This window comes from Oenanthe melanoleuca, chromosome 12, assembly GCF_029582105.1.
Source record: "Oenanthe melanoleuca isolate GR-GAL-2019-014 chromosome 12, OMel1.0, whole genome shotgun sequence".
NCBI classification, from domain to species: Eukaryota; Metazoa; Chordata; class Aves; order Passeriformes; family Muscicapidae; genus Oenanthe; species Oenanthe melanoleuca.
This window is the reverse complement of record NC_079346.1, coordinates 18,564,636-18,583,004: the sequence shown is the minus strand read 5'-3', so window position 1 is coordinate 18,583,004 and position 18,369 is coordinate 18,564,636. Positions and strand designations below refer to the sequence as shown.

Below are 18,369 nucleotides of genomic sequence, written 5' to 3'. Positions count from 1 at the left end.
ACAACTGAAATACAGCCTGACAGAACTCACACTGCAGTAACAGCAACTGAAACACAGCCTGACAGAACTCACAGTACAGGTAACAGCATCTGAAACACAGCCTGACATGACTCACACTGCAGTAACAGCATCTGAAACACAGCCTGGTTTAACCAACAGGACAAGTGACAGCCTTGCCAAGTGACAGTCAGAGCCCTGCGGGTTCTCAGCTGTCCCTCCCTCTCCACACCTCAGCCAAGCCATCTCTTCCCCTCACCAAGCACTCCCAGCAGCTCACCCGAGCTGCACCCATGGCTGTGGGCTCCTGCCCATCAGGAGAAAGTGATTCTGTCTGAGCAGGAGGAGTTTGAGCTGCCTGAGCCCCAGTGGGAGCAAGCGGAGGCAGCGGGACAAGCTGGGACAGCCAAGGCTGTGTGGGGCAGAGCTGCTGCTGAACCTTTCCCACCCTAACACACAGCTCTGCGCTGCTTATTCACCATTTTCTGCCACTTTGGGCACCTCTGTGCCACCCTGGGAACACGAGGAGTGATGGGATTCCATGTGTTATGCAACATGACCACAGGCATGCAAGTCCCAATTATCATTATGCATCTCTGAGTTAAACTGTTTACACCAAGAGCTGTTTGACCTGGATGGGGAGGTGCAAGTGCTTCATGGCCAACAGAGAATCCCAAAGGGTGGAAGCTGGCCTGGGCCTCTGCTAAATCTGCCCCAGGGCTAAAATTGGGGTGTAGTTCCCAAATGGTCAGTCCAGCACCATTCCTGAGCTTGACATTCACTTTAAATTAGCATGCAACTTCTAAGTAAATATTACAAATGAAGGCCATCTTACAAGGAGCATATAATTTACATTTCTAAACTCTTTGTTTTGATGTAACCCATCAAGTTCCTGCTCTGCAAGGCCAGTGGACATTGCTTATTGCCTTTAACCTGTTTCAAGGTGATCTTTTTTATCCTTCACTGTACTTTGCAAAAGCAATTCCATAGGATAAGAACCCATCTTAAATCTTTGGTGCCTAGGAGAACGTGACAGACCTGACAAGTTTTGTGGTCCCTTTTAGCACCAGGAGTTGTTTCATTCATCCAGAGACCCCTGACAGTTACCTTGAACATTACGTTCCCTCCCTTTAAATCCTACAAACATTTAAAAAAATGCTTTTCTTTCCTTTGATCTTCTACAAGCATGCAAGTATTAACATACGCAATACTCACAGATAGACACTGGATCAAATGTTTATTTTTAGAATTCCCTCACTTCATCCAACACTACATTAACTATGATGCCACAAATAACTCACTATGAATTCTTCTTAGAAGCAAACAGAAGAACTGTGAGTTTAGGAAGAGGTAAGGTCTTCAGAAGATGCAATTTATTAAAATACTAGATTTAATAGTGCAAGTAAAAAATATATAAAAATCCTGGTTTTGCTTTGGGTCAGTGAAAATATAAACTAGATTTTATTCCATAGATCAATCTGAAACTTGGTCCAAAATGCCTAACACTTGATAACCTTCAGTGAGTCCAAGTTTTGTCAAGTGAGACAAAAAAACACAAAAGCAGCGGACTATTAAATTCATGACCAACTTTCTGACTTCTGGAAAGATTTGTTTATGCTATTTCAAAAGTGGGGTTTAGTTGCCTAATGTTTTTTGATTGAGATTCCCACTATATTATTTGGTGGGTTTCAGAACATTTCACCTTCTCTCTTCTATTACCTAGTCTGTTAGTGAAGAAGCAATGAAGTCACAGCAAGTTTGAAACCACTGGCCAGAAATTGCCCTTGTGTGCTTTTCCCCAATTCCCAGGACATGCTGAACAGCTTCTTTATGAAATGGAGTGTCAGCCAGCTGATTACAGCTGGCTTGGGATGGGACCTAACGACCAGGAAATGCAGTGAAAAAAACAAGTGTGCTGGAAATGCTTTCTGAAGGACTGTCAGGAACTTGTTTTGGGCCTTTCTTGAAGCGTTACCGTGTTGAGTTCTGTCCTTGTGTGTCTGAGGAGTAACTTCAGCTCTCTGTAGATCTGCACCCTCACTTTGGCCTGGAAGGCTCCCAGATCTCCTACAGACCCCAGCCAAGGAAATGCACAAGCAGCTTCTCATTTCCCTCTGGCTACATTTTACAAGGTGTTTTGGAGAACATTCAATAAGCACAAGCAGAGATTCTCAAACTCCCTTGTGTCCCAGCACTGTGATTTTACAGGCACTTTTGGACAGACTCCGACCTACCTGTAGTGCTGCAGTTGTGATTCCAGCTGCTGAATGTATCCTTGCAGATGGGGCACCTCGTTAGCTCTCACTTCCAGCTCCTTCACTTTGCCAAGACTGTTCAGGACAGCGTGTCTGGCCTCTTCCACCTTCCTCCTCATCCCTGCCTGCTCCCTCTTCAGGTTACGGTTGCAATCCTCCAGGCTGACCAGAGCTTCCTGAGAGCTCTTCAGCTCCTTCTCCAGCTCCTGACTGAACCTGATGGCTTCTCCAATCTGCCCATCCCTGGAGCTGTGCACGAGCTCCATTTCCTTCAGGACACTTTGGAGGCACTTGGTCTGGCAGTGCTTCTGTGTTAATGGTCTCTTACTCCCTATGAAGCAGGATCCTTCTTCTTTATGGCTGGCACGGCTCTTCTGCAGTCCCACCTGTAATGACCAGGAGCACAAAGCAGGGAGAAATTGATGTGTTTTCATTAACACTGAAAGTGGATGGATTGTGCTTTGTTGGACTTTTTAAAAATCACATCTAGTTGATCAGCAACTAAGGCTACTTGACCTTTGCCAAATACTGAGACAAGGAAACAATCTCTGCTAAGTAGCTTTTAATACCGAGCTATAAGTTTAATACTCAACCTACTCACTATATGTTATTGCACAAGTTCCTGCAGAGCGTTAATGTCATTATTATGGGCTGTACTCAGGAGTCAAGTAGTGGGCTGAAAAAATATTTCCAATGAAGTTCTGTTCAGAGCACCTGGGGGTGTTCTGGAGCTCTCCTCTTTGTTCCTTTGATTCTTCCTGGGACCTCTGACTGGTGACTTCATGTTTGCTGCTGATTTCCTCTCTGCTTTTAAGATGAAAATGGTCAAAGTGTCTTTGACCTGCCTTGCTGGACACTGTGAAGAGGAACAGTCATCTACTGCAAGTGTCACAGGTGGAGCAGAGTTGTGTGAGTGCTGTGTTAGAACTAAATCAGACCTCGTCAGACCTGCCAGAACAATTGATCCATGCTGTCCTTCACTGCTCTGCCTGTTCCACACTGTTTCATGCCAGAGTAATTCCACTGCTGCTAAGTTTGGATGTGTTTTGCTGGAGCCAGTACAGCAGAACCAGCAGAAACCAGCCCCAGAATTAATGGGGCTCTGCAGAGGAGCCCCAGACCATTCATCTGCCTGCCCACAGAACTGGCTCCAACTCTGAACCCTTGTGACCACGCTCTGAAGAAAACATACTTGGAATATTTCTGAGGCACTTATGACTGAGGCACTGCATGTGCTTGTGCAGGTAAGAATCCAAAAGCTCTATTTTACTTCAGGAAAAACCCTACAGTGGTGCATATCCAGCACCTGGTATCAGCACATCCCGGCTGCACGTGCACGAGAAGAAGCAGCAGCATTGTACCCGTGGCTTTGTTAAGCTGAACTCCCCTACACTCTGAACAGTGCTCATCACAAATAGATTAAATGGCACACCGGTGCCATACAGTTCTCCTAAAAGGGTAAATCCCTAATCTTTGTAAGTAAACCTTGCTAAAAAGTTAAAGCCGAGCATGAACGAGCAAGCTGGGTCTCAGTCTGGAGGCGGAGGGGTCAGAAACACTGACCCTCCTGGAGCAGCATCTCTCCTGAAGCGCTCGGGGCCACCCGAGCCGCCCCCGGAGCGCGGTGCAGGAGCCGCCCCGGACTCACCTGCAGCGCCAGGCACCGCGCATCGCTGCTCCGCAGGGCGGCCCGCATGTCCTCCAGCAGCTCCCGCAGGCTGCCCTTCTCCTCGAGCAGCTCGGCCATGCGCTCCTCGGCCCGCTCCAGCGCCACCGTCTCCTGGCAGCGCTCCCGGGAGCAGGGCCCCGGCGGCCGCCGCTCGGGCTCGGCGGGGCGGGCGCGGCGGCGGCGGGGGCTGCGCGGGCGGATCTGGCTCTCGATGCGCTCGCTCTCCCGGCCCAGCGGCAGCCGCGGCCCCGCGCGGGTGCTGAAGTGGCCGCGGAGCCGCGCGTGGAAGTGGCGGAAGGTGAGCTCGGCCGAGAGCCCGTCCCACAGCCCCGCGCACCGCTCGGGCTCCGCCGCCTCCTGCGGCCCCGGCACCCGGCACAGCGTGCGGAGCTCCTCGCCGGGGATGCGGCCCGCCCCGGCGCAGTGCAGGCGCTGGAAGATCTCCTGCAGGTGCTGCTCCGGGCCGGCGGCCAGCACGACGGTCTCGTTCTCCACGCCGCGCTCCAGCCCGTAGCGGCGGCCGAGGGCGCTGAGCAGCCGCTGCGTGCGCCGGCCCGGCCGCCCGTAGGGCTCCCAGCCCTCAGGCGGCTCCATCGCGCCCGCCCGGCCCGCGGCGCTGCCCGAGCATCCTGAGCGCCGCCCGCCCGAGCGCTCGGCCCCGGCCCCGGCCCGCGGCGGGGCGGGACGGGCGGGGCGGGGCCGCCTTTGGCCGCTCCAGCGCCGCGCACGGAGCGCCCGGCTCGCCCCGCACGGAGCCGCGTCCGCCTTTGGCCGGCAGGAGCAGGGACTCGGCCAGAGCGGGCAGGGGCCACCCCGCTCCGTTTGGCCGCCGAGCCTGAGCCCCAAGAGTGCTTCTGATTTCTTAGCTATTGTCTCCCTGCTTTCTCTCTAACGCAAGCGAGACAACAGCATCGCGCAATCCTGTTTGGCAAGTGAGGCTTGTCAACGAGTGAGTGCTTCCACTAAATTAAAAACCCCATGTGCTTGAATGGCGGCCTTCTGTTCGCTCAGGCTTCCTCAGCCCTGTAGATGAGGTGACTTGCTGGTGTGGGTATGTGGGTGTTACGAGGTCTGTGTTAGGGATGAGTAAGTGTTGAAGTCGTTCAAACGGGCTGCCCAAAGCAGTGATTTTAGTCTCTCTCTGGCTGGGGAGTAGGAGCGGCGTTGCTGGGCGCAGGCAGCAGCACGAGCAGGGCTCCTCCAGCGGCAGGGACACGGCAGGAGCCAGAGGGGACCGTGGCACCAGAGGGGACCGTGGCACCAGCCGTGCCCAAGGTCTGAACACGCTGCCAAAGTCAGGCGGTGCCAACAGGCTCCGGTAACAGCCCCGGCACGGCGTGGTGAGGAGCCGGCTCTGGGGGGCCATCCACGGAGTCCTGTCAAGAGCAAATCGTTCTCATATTCTCTCTAAGAGAAAAAAGGAGCAAACCAGTGCAGCCGATATGTGAGGAAAAAGAATTCAAGTTCATTTAAAACGCTGCTTTATACAGGGTTTGGTTTCTTTTGAGTGAACTGATGCTACTAAACAGTTGCTCACATATGCTGGGATTTCTCTGCAAATAGGCTTTGATGGGAAATTTCTGACCACCTTTGGTTTTGCTCTTGAAGATAAGTCGAGCACCTGAGTAGCTTTTTTGAGGAATGGAGAATAGTTTGTAGCTCAGTATTCTCTCAGAAGGAGCCTTAAATTTAGCACAGGAGGAAGGAAAGGCAAAGGTTTAAAAGCCTTCCCTTCCTGAAGGGACACATTTTCAGAGGAGTCTGTGAGGAGAAGTCCCCTCAGCCACTGCCAGGGCTATTTGTCTCCTCTGCAGGCTCAGTATTCTGGAGTTCCACAAGCCTCAGCTGCCACTGTATTTTCCTCTGAATATTTCTTGTTGTGCAGTACACAGGGAGAATATTTTGTGCTAGATTCTTTTCTGGGCTTTGAGCTGAATCTCAGTAATAGTGATGATTTTCATGTCCAGATGTACTTTTTGTAGGTACTAGCGAAAAGGAAAGATGTTCCATGGAAAATTGCTTAAATTTGAGTGACCACCCACACTAAAAATTAATTGTGTGCTAAAGAATTGTTTTATTTTTTGACCCTGAGACATTCAGTGCGAAAAAAGTTCTTTAAAGAGATTCAGCCAGCACCCAGCTGTATGAAAATCAAAACAGCAAAAACATAACAAAACAAAAAAAAAAAAACAAACAGACCTGCTTAATGTAAAAGTAAGAAGGCAGTTTAATCTGTCTCAATATTATATAAAAATCACTGAAAAGAATCTGATATTCTCAGGACCATTATACAGAAACCTTGAGATATTGGGAATAAATGAAGGAAACTGTAGTGTGCAATTCACAGAGGTAACTTGGAGTTTTTTGGTGGATTTGTTGCAAAATTTCTGAGTGCAGACTGCAAAAAGATAGGGGCTTATGAGACCATGTGTGGGCATTTACACAGCAGCCTGAAGGATGTTTCTGGGACCAGTTCCAGAGAAGAGCAACACACAACTACTGAGACCATTTCTTTCCTAGCTGTAGACGCTTTCACAGTCTGCCCCTTTGGGAAAAGCACTTTTCAAACTCCTTTGCTGGTTTGAACAAAAGCCCAGCTCCCATAGTAGGGGTGAGTAGTGTGTCCCTGCTGAGCCCATGGGCTGAGCAGTGATTTTGTGGGACACATTTTGTAGCCTGGGGGAGCTGTCACGGGACAGGGAGGGTCAGGGCTGGCAGTGGCTGCTCAGGGATGGGTTGGGCCCGGGTCCCTGGAAGGAGCCACTGCCCAAGCAGCTGCGCTGCCCCCGGGCTCTCCTCCCGGCCTTCTGGGCTTTTTTGGGTGGCACAGCCTGTGCCAAGGGGGCCAAGGTGCCTGCAGGCCCCAGCTCTGGGGGAAACAGAGAACGTCCTGGCTGTATCCAGCGAGCTGCCAGCTCAGCAGTGGAGCATAGCATGGGCTCACTCTCCCTGTAATAAATAACGAGCCTTTTGTTCGCTCCCTGACATTGAAGGAATGTTGCCAAAGACTTGTGAGGCCAGGATGTTAAATTGTTCTGCTTTGATCCTCTGACAGACAGACTTTGAAAAAGATATCGCTAGAACTTGTTAATTGTTTTGCTCTGCTTGATAGGCCTTAAAGTATAAAAGCCAGAATGTGTTCTGGTTTTGCTTGCATAATCACATATTGTTTTAAGTGCCAAGAAAGGAGTCAGTGGCTGAGGAAGACTACTCACCCTCATCCCCCGACCAGCAGAAGGCAGAAAAAGACCCCCTAGCAACTGGAGGAGCATGCGCAGAACTACTGGAGGAGGAGCACGTAACCCGAAAACTGAACAGCATAAAAGAAACAAACTAAGGGGGGTGGGGTGCGGCAGTTAGTGGAGCGAGACCCCTCTGTCGCCCAGCGCTGAATTTGCTTTTGCTTTCTGTAACCAATAAATCTTTTAAATTGTTATTCGATCTTTTATGGCCCATTGTGCTCATTTATAACAAATTTTGGCCTCGTGACTCGGATCAAGATTTTGGAGGTGCTCTCTGCCTGCGGGAAGGCGCGCCCCACCATTTTGGTGGCCCCGGGGAGGGGAGTCCTATCCTAACCTCGACCGACGAACCTAAAATTAAGAAAGCAAAAGCAAAGGTAGGAGGGCCCGGTTGACCCCTTAAATTTTGTGCACAAAGTCCGGACGAAGACGCAGGACGTGTAAGTATAAGGGATCCGTTCGGGCGGGGTCGGGATCCTGGAGTACAACGTGTGGTGTGTGTGTGAGAGGGGGACTGGCAGCCAGATTCCCCAAGCGAGTGCGGACCCTTAGTAGTGCGGTTCCCATCGACCCGCGAGGGCGTGGGCCACGAAACAGGGGAAGCAAAAGTGATTTTTGGTGCAAGTGAAGGTACTCCGGAGGAAATGGGGCAGGGGAAGAGTAAACCTCCTGCAAGTGTTAAACTCCCACCCATACCTAGAGATAGTCCCTTGGGATTTTTACTAGAAAATTGGGACCATTTCCCTGGAACGGAAGGGAAGGATAAGGCAAAAATGATATATTACTGTGTAGAAGTCTGGGGTGGGAAGGAGATTTCAAGAAACGTGTCCTGGCCAATATTTGGGTCAACAGAGGATTGAATAAAACAGAGATTAAATATTTGGGTAAATACAAAAAAACCTGTTTGTTTGGAGGAAAGTGAGTATGCAAAAATCTGGATAGCCTGTCCTGAGGTTTTTATCTTTAAATTGACTGAAAAAGGGAATAACAAAAATAAGAAAAAGGGAGGTAGGAAAGAAGAAATCCTGATGGTACCCCCTCCACACGTACCCCCACCGCAGGCCCCTGCCCCCAGTGCACCTCCCCCAGAGGAGGATTCGGATTCAGATCATTCGAGCTACTCAGGACCAGTCACTAGAGGGAGATCTAGGAAACAACAAGAAAATTTATTTCCATTGAGAGAAATGCCTATGGGGGGTCCTCAGGCAGGAATAGGATTTATATCTGTGCCCCTCAGTTCAGGGGATGTTAGGGAATTTAAGAAGGAAATGGGACACTTATTAGAAGACCTGCTGGGAGTTGCTGAAAGAGTGGACCAATTTCTGGGTCCTAATATGTATACCTGGGATGAATTACAGTCCCTTTTGAACATCCTGTTTACGGCCGAAAAGAAAAATATGATTAGGAGGGAGGGGATGCGTATCTGGGACACCCAACACGCTCAGGGTCCTGCAGCTAACACCAAATGGCCCCTTCAAAATCCTCAGTGGGATCATCAGAATCCTGCACATCGAACACACATGCAGGACCTGAGGACAATCATAGTTCAGGGAATTAGGGAATCAGTCCCGAGAGGCCAGAACACCAATAAAGCATTTAATGAGAGACAAAAGAAGGATGAAACCCCCACAGAGTGGTTAGAGAGGTTGAGAAAGAATTTCCAGCTTTATTCAGGAATGGATCCAGATGGTCAAATGGGACAGTGTTGAAGGTATATTTTGTGTCTAAATCTTGGGAAGGTGAAGGTATAAGGAAGAAGATAAAAAAGCTGGAAGATTGGCAGGATAGAGGCTTAGATGAGCTATTGAGAGAGGCCCAAAAGGTGTATGTCCGAAGGGAAGGGGAAAGTCAGAAACGGCAAGTTAGAATGATGGTTGCTGCGGTACGAGAAAGTAGGGAACAGGGTCAGAGGGAGACACAGAGGCGGCCAGTAAGAGAGCTTAAGGAGTCTAGGGATTCAAGGGAGAGACAGGACATTAAGGTGTGTTTTTATTGCGGGAAAAAAGGACATTTCAAGAAAGAGTGTAGGGTCAGGATTCGAGATGAAAAGGAGTTCAAGACAGATTAGAGGGGTCAGGGGCTCTATCTCTTGGGGACACGGAAACATCATAAGGAGCCCTTGATAAAACTGAAGGTGGGTCCCCATGGCCAGGAAATAGTTTTTCTGGTTGACACAGGAGCTGAAAGATCAACTATTCAGTTTTTGCCAAAAGGATGTAGTCTATCTAAAGAGACTGCCACGGTAGTAGGAGCAAAGGGAGAACCCTTTGAGGTGGGGGTTATTAAAAGGGTGACAGTTGAATCAGAATCAAGAATTGCGTTGGGAGACTTTTTGTTAGTATCAGAATCTGAATATAATCTATTGGGGAGAGATATGATTATAGAACTAGGAATTAGGATAGAAGTAGTAGAGAAGGAACTACAAATTAAACTCTGTTCTCTCAGAGTGGAGGATGAAGAAAAGATAAACCCTGAAGTATGGTATAATCCAGGAAACGTGGGGCAGCTAAAAATAGCCCCATTTTCGGTGATTATTAGAAATCCGGAAGTCCCGGCAAAAATAAAGCAATATCCCATATCCCCTGAGGGTCGACGGGGATTAAAACCTGAGGTAGATAGATTGTTGAGCAAGGGGTTGCTAGAACCATGCATGTCACCCTTCAACACACCGATACTCCCTGTGCGCAAATCAGATGGCACTTATCGGTTAGTGCACGACTTAAGGGAAATTAATAAACGCACAGTGGCTCGGTTCCCCGTGGTGGCAAATCCATATACACTCTTAAGTAAATTGGGGCCTAATAACTTATGGTATAGTGTCATAGATTTAAAGGATGCCTTTTGGGCTTGCCCTCTCGACGAGGCAAGCCGGGATTACTTTGCATTTGAATGGGAGGACCCCGATACAGGGAGGAGGCAACAGCTGAGGTGGACAGTGTTACCCTAGGGGTTCACAGAATCTCCAAATTTGTTTGGACAGGCATTGGAACAAATTTTGCAGGATTACCAAACAGGACCGGGAGTAACCCTGATACAATATGTAGATGATCTGCTTCTGGCAGGAGAACATGAGGAGGATGTAAGGAAAGAAAGTATAAGGCTGTTGAATTTTCTGGGACTTAAGGGGTTAAAAGTTTCTAAGACTAAACTTCAGTTTGTAGAGGAGGAGGTAAAATATTTGGGGCACTATTTAAAGAAGGGAGAGAAAAGAATAGACCCTGAAAGGATCCAAGCAATTATGTCACTACCTATTCCAAAAAACAAGAGACAAGTTCGTCAAATTTTAGGACTTACCGGGTACTGCAGGCAGTGGATTGAAAATTATAGCAGTAAAGCTAGATTTCTTTACCATAAATTAACACAGGAAGGGCTAATGAAATGAAGTCAAGAAGACACAGAGAAACTTCAGGAATTAAAGGAAAGTTTGGTCCATGCCCTGGTCTTAAGCCTCCCAGATGTGAGGAGACCATTTTTCTTATTTGTAAACATAGAAGAGGGTATTGCATTTGGGGTACTTACCCAGGATTGGGCAGGGAAAAAGAAGCCTGTTGCATATTTATCAAAAATTTTAGATCCTGTGAGTAGGGGCTGGCCAACCTGTTTACAAATAGTGGCCGGATGTGCCCTATTGGTGGAAGAAGCTAGAAAAATTACTTTTAATGGTAATCTCAAAGTAATGTCCCCTCACAACATCCGGAGCGTATTACAGCAAAAAGCAGAAAAATGGATTTCAGATGCTAGGCTTCTAAAGTATGAAGGAATTCTGGTAGAGGCACCCAATTTGACGTTAGAAACCACTGCACTACAGAACCCGGCCGCATTTTTATACGGGGAACTGAAGCATGAGTTTTTGACCCATGACTGTATAGCTACAATAGAGGAGCAGACAAAGATTAGACCGGATTTAGGAGAGGAGGAATTAGAAAGTGGTGAAAGACTTTTCGTGGATGGATCCTCCAGGGTAATAGAAGGGAAAAGAAAATCAGGGTATGCAATAGTGCAGGGTCCGAACCTACAGGTGGTAGAGTCGGGTGCATTAGATAGATCATGGTCTGCCCAGGCATGTGAATTATATGCAATATTAAGGGCCTTGAAACTTCTTGAGGGGAAGGAGGGGACAATATATACTGATTCTAGATATGGATTTGGAGTAGTCCATACATTTGGAAAGCTATGGGAAGAAAGGGGCCTTATTAACTCACAGGGGAAGGATTTGATACACCAGAGACTTATAGTTGAGATACTAAAAGCTCTGAGAGGGCCGACAAGGTTAGCAGTGGTTCATTTAAAGGGACACCAACAAGGAATAGATTTAAAAAGCAGGGGGAATAACGCTGCAGATCAGGAGGCAAAACGGGCAGCCCTAAAGGAAATGGTCCTAAAAGAAAAAGGGGGGCAAAGGGGAAAAGATGGAGTCAAGGACGGTGAAAACACTGACACAATTTTTACGAATGAGGAGAAAGAAAGACTTAGAAGAATGGGTGTTACAGAGGAAGCAGGAAAGTGGATATTAGCAGATGGCCGGGAAGTGTTACCAAAGGCAATAGCTCAAAGGGTATTGTATAAGTCACATCAGAAAACTCATTGGGGAGCCCAGGGGCAGGTGGATCACTTTGCCGCTAGGTACATGAGCATCGGGCTCCACGATATAGCTAAACATATCACAAAGGGATGTCCTACCTGTTTGCGGGTAAATCGAAGTAACCTCAGAAAACTACCCCATGGGGGAAGGCCTCTAGCAAAACAACCCTTTGCAAATATTCAAGTGGATTTTACTGAATTGCCAAAGGTGGGGAGGATTAAATATCTTTTAGTAGTAGTAGATCATCTTACTCATTATGTGGAAGCCTTCCCGACATCAAGGGAAACCGCACGAACAGTAGTAAAAGCCCTGCTGGAGGAGATAGTCCCCAGGTATGGTGTACCAGAAACAATTGACTCTGATAAGGGGCCGCACTTTACATCAAAGATAACTCAGGAGCTGGCAGCAGCATTAGGAATAAATTGGGAACAACATACTCCTTGGCACCCTCAAAGTTCAGGCCGCGTAGAAAGGATGAATGGAGAAATAAAAAAACAACTTACTAAATTGGTACTAGAAACAAAATTATCATGGGTTAAATGCATTCCCCTAGCCTTGCTGAACATTCGGACTCAACCCCGGGCGGATTTGGGAATTTCCCCATTCGAGATGTTATATGGCATGCCCTATAGTTTAGAAAAGGCACAGACAAACCCAAATGTTAGTGAACGATACATTAACGAGTACTTAATAGCTTTAATGAAATTCAAAAAACAGCTATGGGAAAAAGGAATGTTGGTTCAGAGACCACCATTAGATCTTGTATTACATCAGGTTCAGCCCGGGAACTGGGTACTGGTCCGAAGTTGGAAGGAAAATCCGATAACACCCAAGTGGGAAGGACCTTACCAGGTGTTGCTTACAACAGACACAGCAGTACGCACTGTGGAAAAAGGGTGGACTCACGCAAGCCGAATCAAGGGACCAGTAGATCCGTCTAAATTCACCAACGACCCCGGGTGGGAAGTAAAAGGCACACCTGGGAGCCTGAAACTGACACTCAAGAAGCGAGTAAGCTCTAGTTAAAAGACAAATTACATTATTCTCACCCCACCACAGGTATGAGACTTTTTCCACATGGGAGATAGACTGTGGGATCTAACATACTATTCCTTCCTGGCAGAGCTCCGAGCAACAGGAGCACCAATTGGGGGGGGGGAAGATCTGCTGAATGCAGCAGTGAAAATAAGATGTAATGCTGAAAATTGCTGGGGAAATCGTAACCCTTTTGTATGCTTTATTTGTTTAGTTTGTAAGGAGGAGTGGTGGACCCATTGCAGCAACAGTTACCCTCCAAGGGGAGTGTGTAAAAATTGTTATTCGGACCAAAGGCTACTCACCTCTCAGGTCCTGGCTACCAAAGTGGCTGCCAGAGAACTTTTAAGAGGGTCTGAAGAGTGGTGGAAAATTTTTGCAAGAGGGATAAACCCCCAATTTTATTGTTATCACTCTAACGAACCTGCCCCAGTTGTGGCCAGGATAGTAGCCGCCCTGTGCAGACGGTGGGTACCTGAACTTAGTTGCTATACCCCTCCGATTAAGAACCGCAAGTGGTATAAATACATAAAACATATCAAAAAGCATGGGTCAAACACCCCTCCTGAAGAATACTCCTGCTGCCGAGAAGATGAAACTCCCCATAGCTCGATGCAAACGAGTTGATGGGCAAGGCAGAGGAGATGAGAGCAGTGGAGGAGGGCGCCCGAGCAAAAGGGGAAAACGAGGAACAGGTACCCAGAGCCGTCGAGAGTCCAGGGAAAGGGAAAAGTCTGAGGTAAATTGGGAGGAAAATAAAAAGAGCAGTTGTGAAAAATGGGGAAGCTACCACCTCCAATTAGGAATCCTATATATAATGCTTTTGAAATCTGCGCTTGCAAGCCATGAACCTTTTAAATGGTCATTAATAAGGTGGGAGGACCAGAAAGTACTTAGTACAGTGGTGACTTCAGGAACCCCCTCGTTTAACTGCTGCCTTTGTGACTTAACCCAAACGCACCCATGCTTGAACAAGGGGGGATTTTATTTTTGTCTGGCATCCAATCCAGGAAAACCTTATTGTAATTATCCTGGAGAATTTTATTGCGGATACTGGGGATGTGAGACAGTGGCTTTCGGATTTTCCCTGGGAGGAGGAAAGGACCAGTATATATCTGTAGGGTGGTGGCCTGCAGGATGCATTCCCCCTGAAATAAGAAAAGATCAGGGAGTGGGAAACCCTGGCAACTGCCATGGAATACAAATCAATGTTACAAACAATAAGGTCAAAGACGGGGTATGGACAATTGGCAAAACCTGGGGAGCTAGAGCATGGGAACCTGGAAAAGATAGGGGAGGACATTTTCTAATCAAGAGGGAACCAGTTCCACATGATCCGGTACCTGTAGGGCCAAATCCAGTAATAGGTACCCAAAAAATAGAGGAAAATTGGAATGAGGCTATGAGGGAAAACACAACAGTGGCCACTAATAGATCTGTAATTATGCCTGCCACTGTGTTACCACCAAAGCATGGGACGCTCTGGAAAGTAATGCAAGCTACCTTTGGGGTCCTCAACAGTACATATCCAAATCTAACCAAAGAGTGCTGGCTATGTTATACCATTAACCCACCTTTTTATGAAGCTTTGGGGTCCACAGCAAAATCCAAACGTGTCAATGGATCAAATCCGCGGGAGTGCCTTTGGAAAACGGGGAAAGAAAGTACCCCAGGAATATCAATGGCACAAGTAAGTGGAAAAGGAAGGTGCATAAGCAATATACCTCGAGATAAAGATGATCTTTGTCAGGTAAAAATGGCTGTAACCGACTCCCGCAAGCCGGCTCAATGGCTGATCCCTGCTGCGAACACCAAATGGGTCTGCAACACATTAGGGGTAACCCCGTGTATATCAATATCTAATTTCAATGAAACATCCGAATACTGCACTCAGGTCATGGTAGTTCCCCGGATTGTGTACCACCCAAAAGACTATATGTGTATGCTCATCAATTCACTCCAAAACACCACTTAGACAAACGAGAACCGTTTACAGACCTCACAGTTGCTGTATTACTAAGTATAGGAAGTGTTGGGGTGGGGACAGGAGTGGCTTCCTTAGTGAACCAACAGCAAGGATTTAAGGATCTCAGAATTTCAGTAGATGAAGATTTAAGTAAAATAGAGAAGGCAATAGACGGTCTCGTAAAATCAGTAAGATCTCTTTCGGAAGTTGTATTGTAGAATAGACGGGGATTAGACCTGTTGTTTTTACAGCAAGGGGGACTGTGTGTGTCTTTGCGAGAGGAGTGTTGCACCTATGCAGACCACACTGGGATATTAATTGACACCATGGCTGAGCTCCGAAAACAACTGGAGCAGCGCAAGAGAGAAAGGGAGGCCCAACAAAATTGGTATGAGTCTTGGTTTAAATATTCACCCTGGCTAACGACCCTCTTGTCAAGCATAGCTGCACCAGAGATTTTAATAATTTTAGGGCTTGCTTTCGGCCCCTGTATTTTCAACAAAATAATTAGCATTGTAAAAAGCAGGTTAGAAGCCGCTCATCTCATGTTAATACGAGCAAAATATGAAGCCTTAAATGGGGAAGAGGAAAAAGATTATCTGGAGTTAAGTAGGAGGGAATTACAAAGATTTAGCGAACAAAAGTAATAATATAGAAAAAGGGGGGACTTGTAATAAATAACGAGCCTTTTGTTCGCTCCCTGACATTGAAGGAATGTTGCCAAAGACTTGTGAGGCCAGGATGTTAAATTTTTCTGCTTTGATCCTCTGACAGACAGACTTTGAAAAAGATATCGCTAGAACTTGTTAATTGTTTTGCTCTGCTTGATAGGCCTTAAAGTATAAAAGCCAGAATGTGTTCTGGTTTTGCTTGCATAATCACATATTGTTTTAAGTGCCAAGAAAGGAGTCAGTGGCTGAGGAAGACTACTCACCCTCATCCCCCGACCAGCAGAAGGCAGAAAAAGACCCCCTAGCAACTGGAGGAGCATGCGCAGAACTACTGGAGGAGGAGCACGTAACCCGAAAACTGAACAGCATAAAAGAAACAAACTAAGGGGGGTGGGGTGCGGCAGTTAGTGGAGCGAGACCCCTCTGTCGCCCAGCGCTGAATTTGCTTTTGCTTTCTGTAACCAATAAATCTTTTAAATTGTTATTCGATCTTTTATGGCCCATTGCGCTCATTTATAACACTCCCCATTGCTCCCACAGATGCAGTCGGCACCTTAAGACATGTTCCCGATTTCCAGAAGGAAGATGGAAAAGGTTTCTGTCAGGATACACGCTGCTGGCTTGAGTTAACGGCATTTCTGGTTGTTTTGGGGCTTGTCTTCATGTGATGCTGTATCAGAATCTGGTATTGCTGGAAGACAAAACGGTGAGTATTCTGTTGCTCTCCCCCTCAAACAGCTTCATTTGACGGTGGCTGTAGAGAGGAAACACTCCCAGTGAGGCTGCTCTGGAGTTGTGGGTGGTCAGTGGTTGTCCACATAACTCTGCTGAGGGTTCTGCTGCTGCCCAGTACTTTCATTGGCCTCCCAATTGCTGGGCCTTGTCCTGGGGAGCCGCTGGGGCTGCAGCCAGTGCTGGCTCCCACTGAGGCTGCGTGGCCAAGAGCAGCCCCAGGAGCAGCGGGCAGAGGCAGAGCAAGGTGGGGAGGAGAAAGAGCGGGGAGCAGATTGCCCTTGAAAGGCAGAGGCGCTCTGGGGCCCGCTCCTGGCCAGGGACCCTGCCCAGAGCCATCCCCTGCTGTTCGGGGCCTTGAGGGGCAGCTGTCCAGCTGGGCCAAGCTGTGCCAGCAGCTCCAGCCGTGCTGGGCAGCCTTGCCAGCTCTGGGCCCTGCTGGGCACGAGGCTCCCTGTGTGCCAGCGGCAGCTGGGGCCTCAGACACTCCTCTCTCCACAGGTGCTCCTGTGCAGATTCAGAAGAGTAGCCCAAGAGCTCAGGCAACAAGAACTGGACTCATTCCACTTCTTCACATCTATCCCCATCAGCCCTTGGCTGCACCCCTCTCTTGAGCGTGTCCCAGCACCCACACCTCCAAAACAAGAACCCTGCCCTTGAGCCCCCTGGCCCTGCTCCCTGTCCCTGACTGAAGTTGGGCAGCCCCTGTTGGCCAGGCCAGGGCTATGCCCATGTTTTATATTCAAATAAATGGAGTCCTTCCATCTATGTCCGTGTGGTACCACCAGCAAAGCCCACATGGCACCAGCACTGGCTGAGCTCCATGTCCAGGAGCAGCCATGCATGCCCACGGTGCGGGCAGGCAGGAGCCAGGCAGGAGCTGCTGTGACCAGGGGCCCCGAGGGGCTGGAGGAGACCATGCTGAGTGTCCCTGGGCTCAGGGCACATCTCCAAAAATGGCATCATCTGGGCCTGCACCACCTCCAGTGGCATGTCCATAAAAAGAGGGGAGCCATCGAGAGCATCTCCAGGGATACAGCCTGACCCGCAATGTGAACAGGCCGAATAAAGGTTTTGCTAAGCAATGGCACTTTGATAAAGCAAAATATTTATAATCACCGCAGCTCATTTATGCATATCGGGGTACACTTTGGGGGTACAGCTAAGGCCATGAGGTCACAGCAGGCTCTGGGGTGACAGCAGGCTGAGGTCTCAGCAGGCTCTGAGGTCACAGAGGTCCCAGAGCCCCGTGGTTGCACAGCACCACAGCCACCGACCACTCAGTCCTTGAGCACAACTGTTGCGGCAGCAGCGGCGGCGGCGGCGGCAGCGGTGCTGACATTGGGACAGCGGTGGCAGCACAGCGGTGGCAGCAAGAGCTGCGGGACTGGCAGAGGGCAAGGCACCATGGCCCTTGCTCTGCGCCTCTTCCTCCTGCTCCTCCTGGCAGTGGCCCTGCCTGCCAGGGCTGCCCAGGCAGCTCCGTGGCCAGCGCGGGGAGCAGGTGAGCCGGCGGCCTGGCTCCCCTTTCCTGGGACAGCGCTCCCTTCTCCCCAGGAAGAGTTGGGAATGGTTCTGCAGAGGGCTTTAGGGAGGCTTTCCTCTGTGTGGGAGAGCGAGCCCACAGGGGCCCTGGGCTGCTCCAGTCACCCATCCAGGGATGTTGCACAGGGCATGGAAAGAGTAAGCAGAGTGACCAGGCCAGCCCAGAGCTCCCCAGGCCCCTCTGCAGCTTTGGCCCTGTCCATTCACATCTGGCCCCCACAGCCTTACCCATCCCATACTAATGAAGTGGAACTATTTTGCTCTAAGGTCTTCCAGGAGGCCAGAGACAAGACACAAAAGACAAGAAATCCACGGAGGCAGCCAAACTTCTGGACCAGATGCTAAGTGATCTGGAGAGATGCCGTGGTGGGTGCATTTCCCTCCCTTGTTGTGCCCTGATCCCTAAGGCTGAAGTGGATCACAGCACACCATGTAAATTCCGTGCTCCCTTCTAGGTGAGAATCCTGCCAAGGCTTATTGAGTAGGTTCAGTGGAAGATGGTTTGCAACACTTGATTGGTTTTTGCTGGTAAGTTCTAAGCTTCCATTCATAGCATAATTATAGACAACCTGGCAGGAACTAGGTGACTGAAGCTTCTGTGGCTGTTGTGGTACAGGTGTGTCTGCAGGGAGCACTTTCCCAACTCCAGGGCTGAATGCTGTGTACAAACCCAGC

General features: G+C 48.8%; 2 protein-coding genes and 1 long non-coding RNA gene across 4 annotated transcripts in view; 2 read left to right on the top strand and 1 right to left on the bottom strand.

Annotated features, from left to right (window-relative positions):
- LOC130258245 (EF-hand and coiled-coil domain-containing protein 1-like) overlaps positions 1-7,253 on the top strand; it is a 37,339-nt gene extending 30,086 nt beyond the window's left edge. Inside the window, exon 2 of the mRNA XM_056501453.1 lies at positions 7,098-7,253. Within this exon, the coding sequence (XP_056357428.1) occupies positions 7,098-7,178 (81 nt within the window). The 3' untranslated portion in view covers positions 7,179-7,253. The remainder of the gene's footprint in view (positions 1-7,097) is intronic.
- Positions 2,228-4,904, bottom strand: LOC130258244 (EF-hand and coiled-coil domain-containing protein 1-like). The gene is made up of 2 exons (XM_056501452.1): positions 3,901-4,904; positions 2,228-2,638 (listed from the first exon to the last, which is right to left on the bottom strand). Exons 1-2 carry the CDS (start codon positions 4,513-4,515, stop codon positions 2,228-2,230), a joined length of 1,026 nt encoding a protein of 341 aa, XP_056357427.1. The 5' UTR covers positions 4,516-4,904.
- Positions 7,254-7,396: 143 nt separating the features above from the next.
- LOC130258243 (uncharacterized) lies at positions 7,397-13,823 on the top strand. Of its 2 annotated transcripts, none has more exons than XR_008841456.1 (3): positions 7,397-7,469; positions 7,545-7,603; positions 12,805-13,823. It is a non-coding gene; the product is annotated as an uncharacterized LOC130258243 (long non-coding RNA). The 2 variants fall into 2 exon arrangements; XR_008841455.1 differs by lacking the exon at positions 12,805-13,823 and adding an exon at positions 12,520-12,531.
- Positions 13,824-18,369: the final 4,546 nt, after the last annotated feature.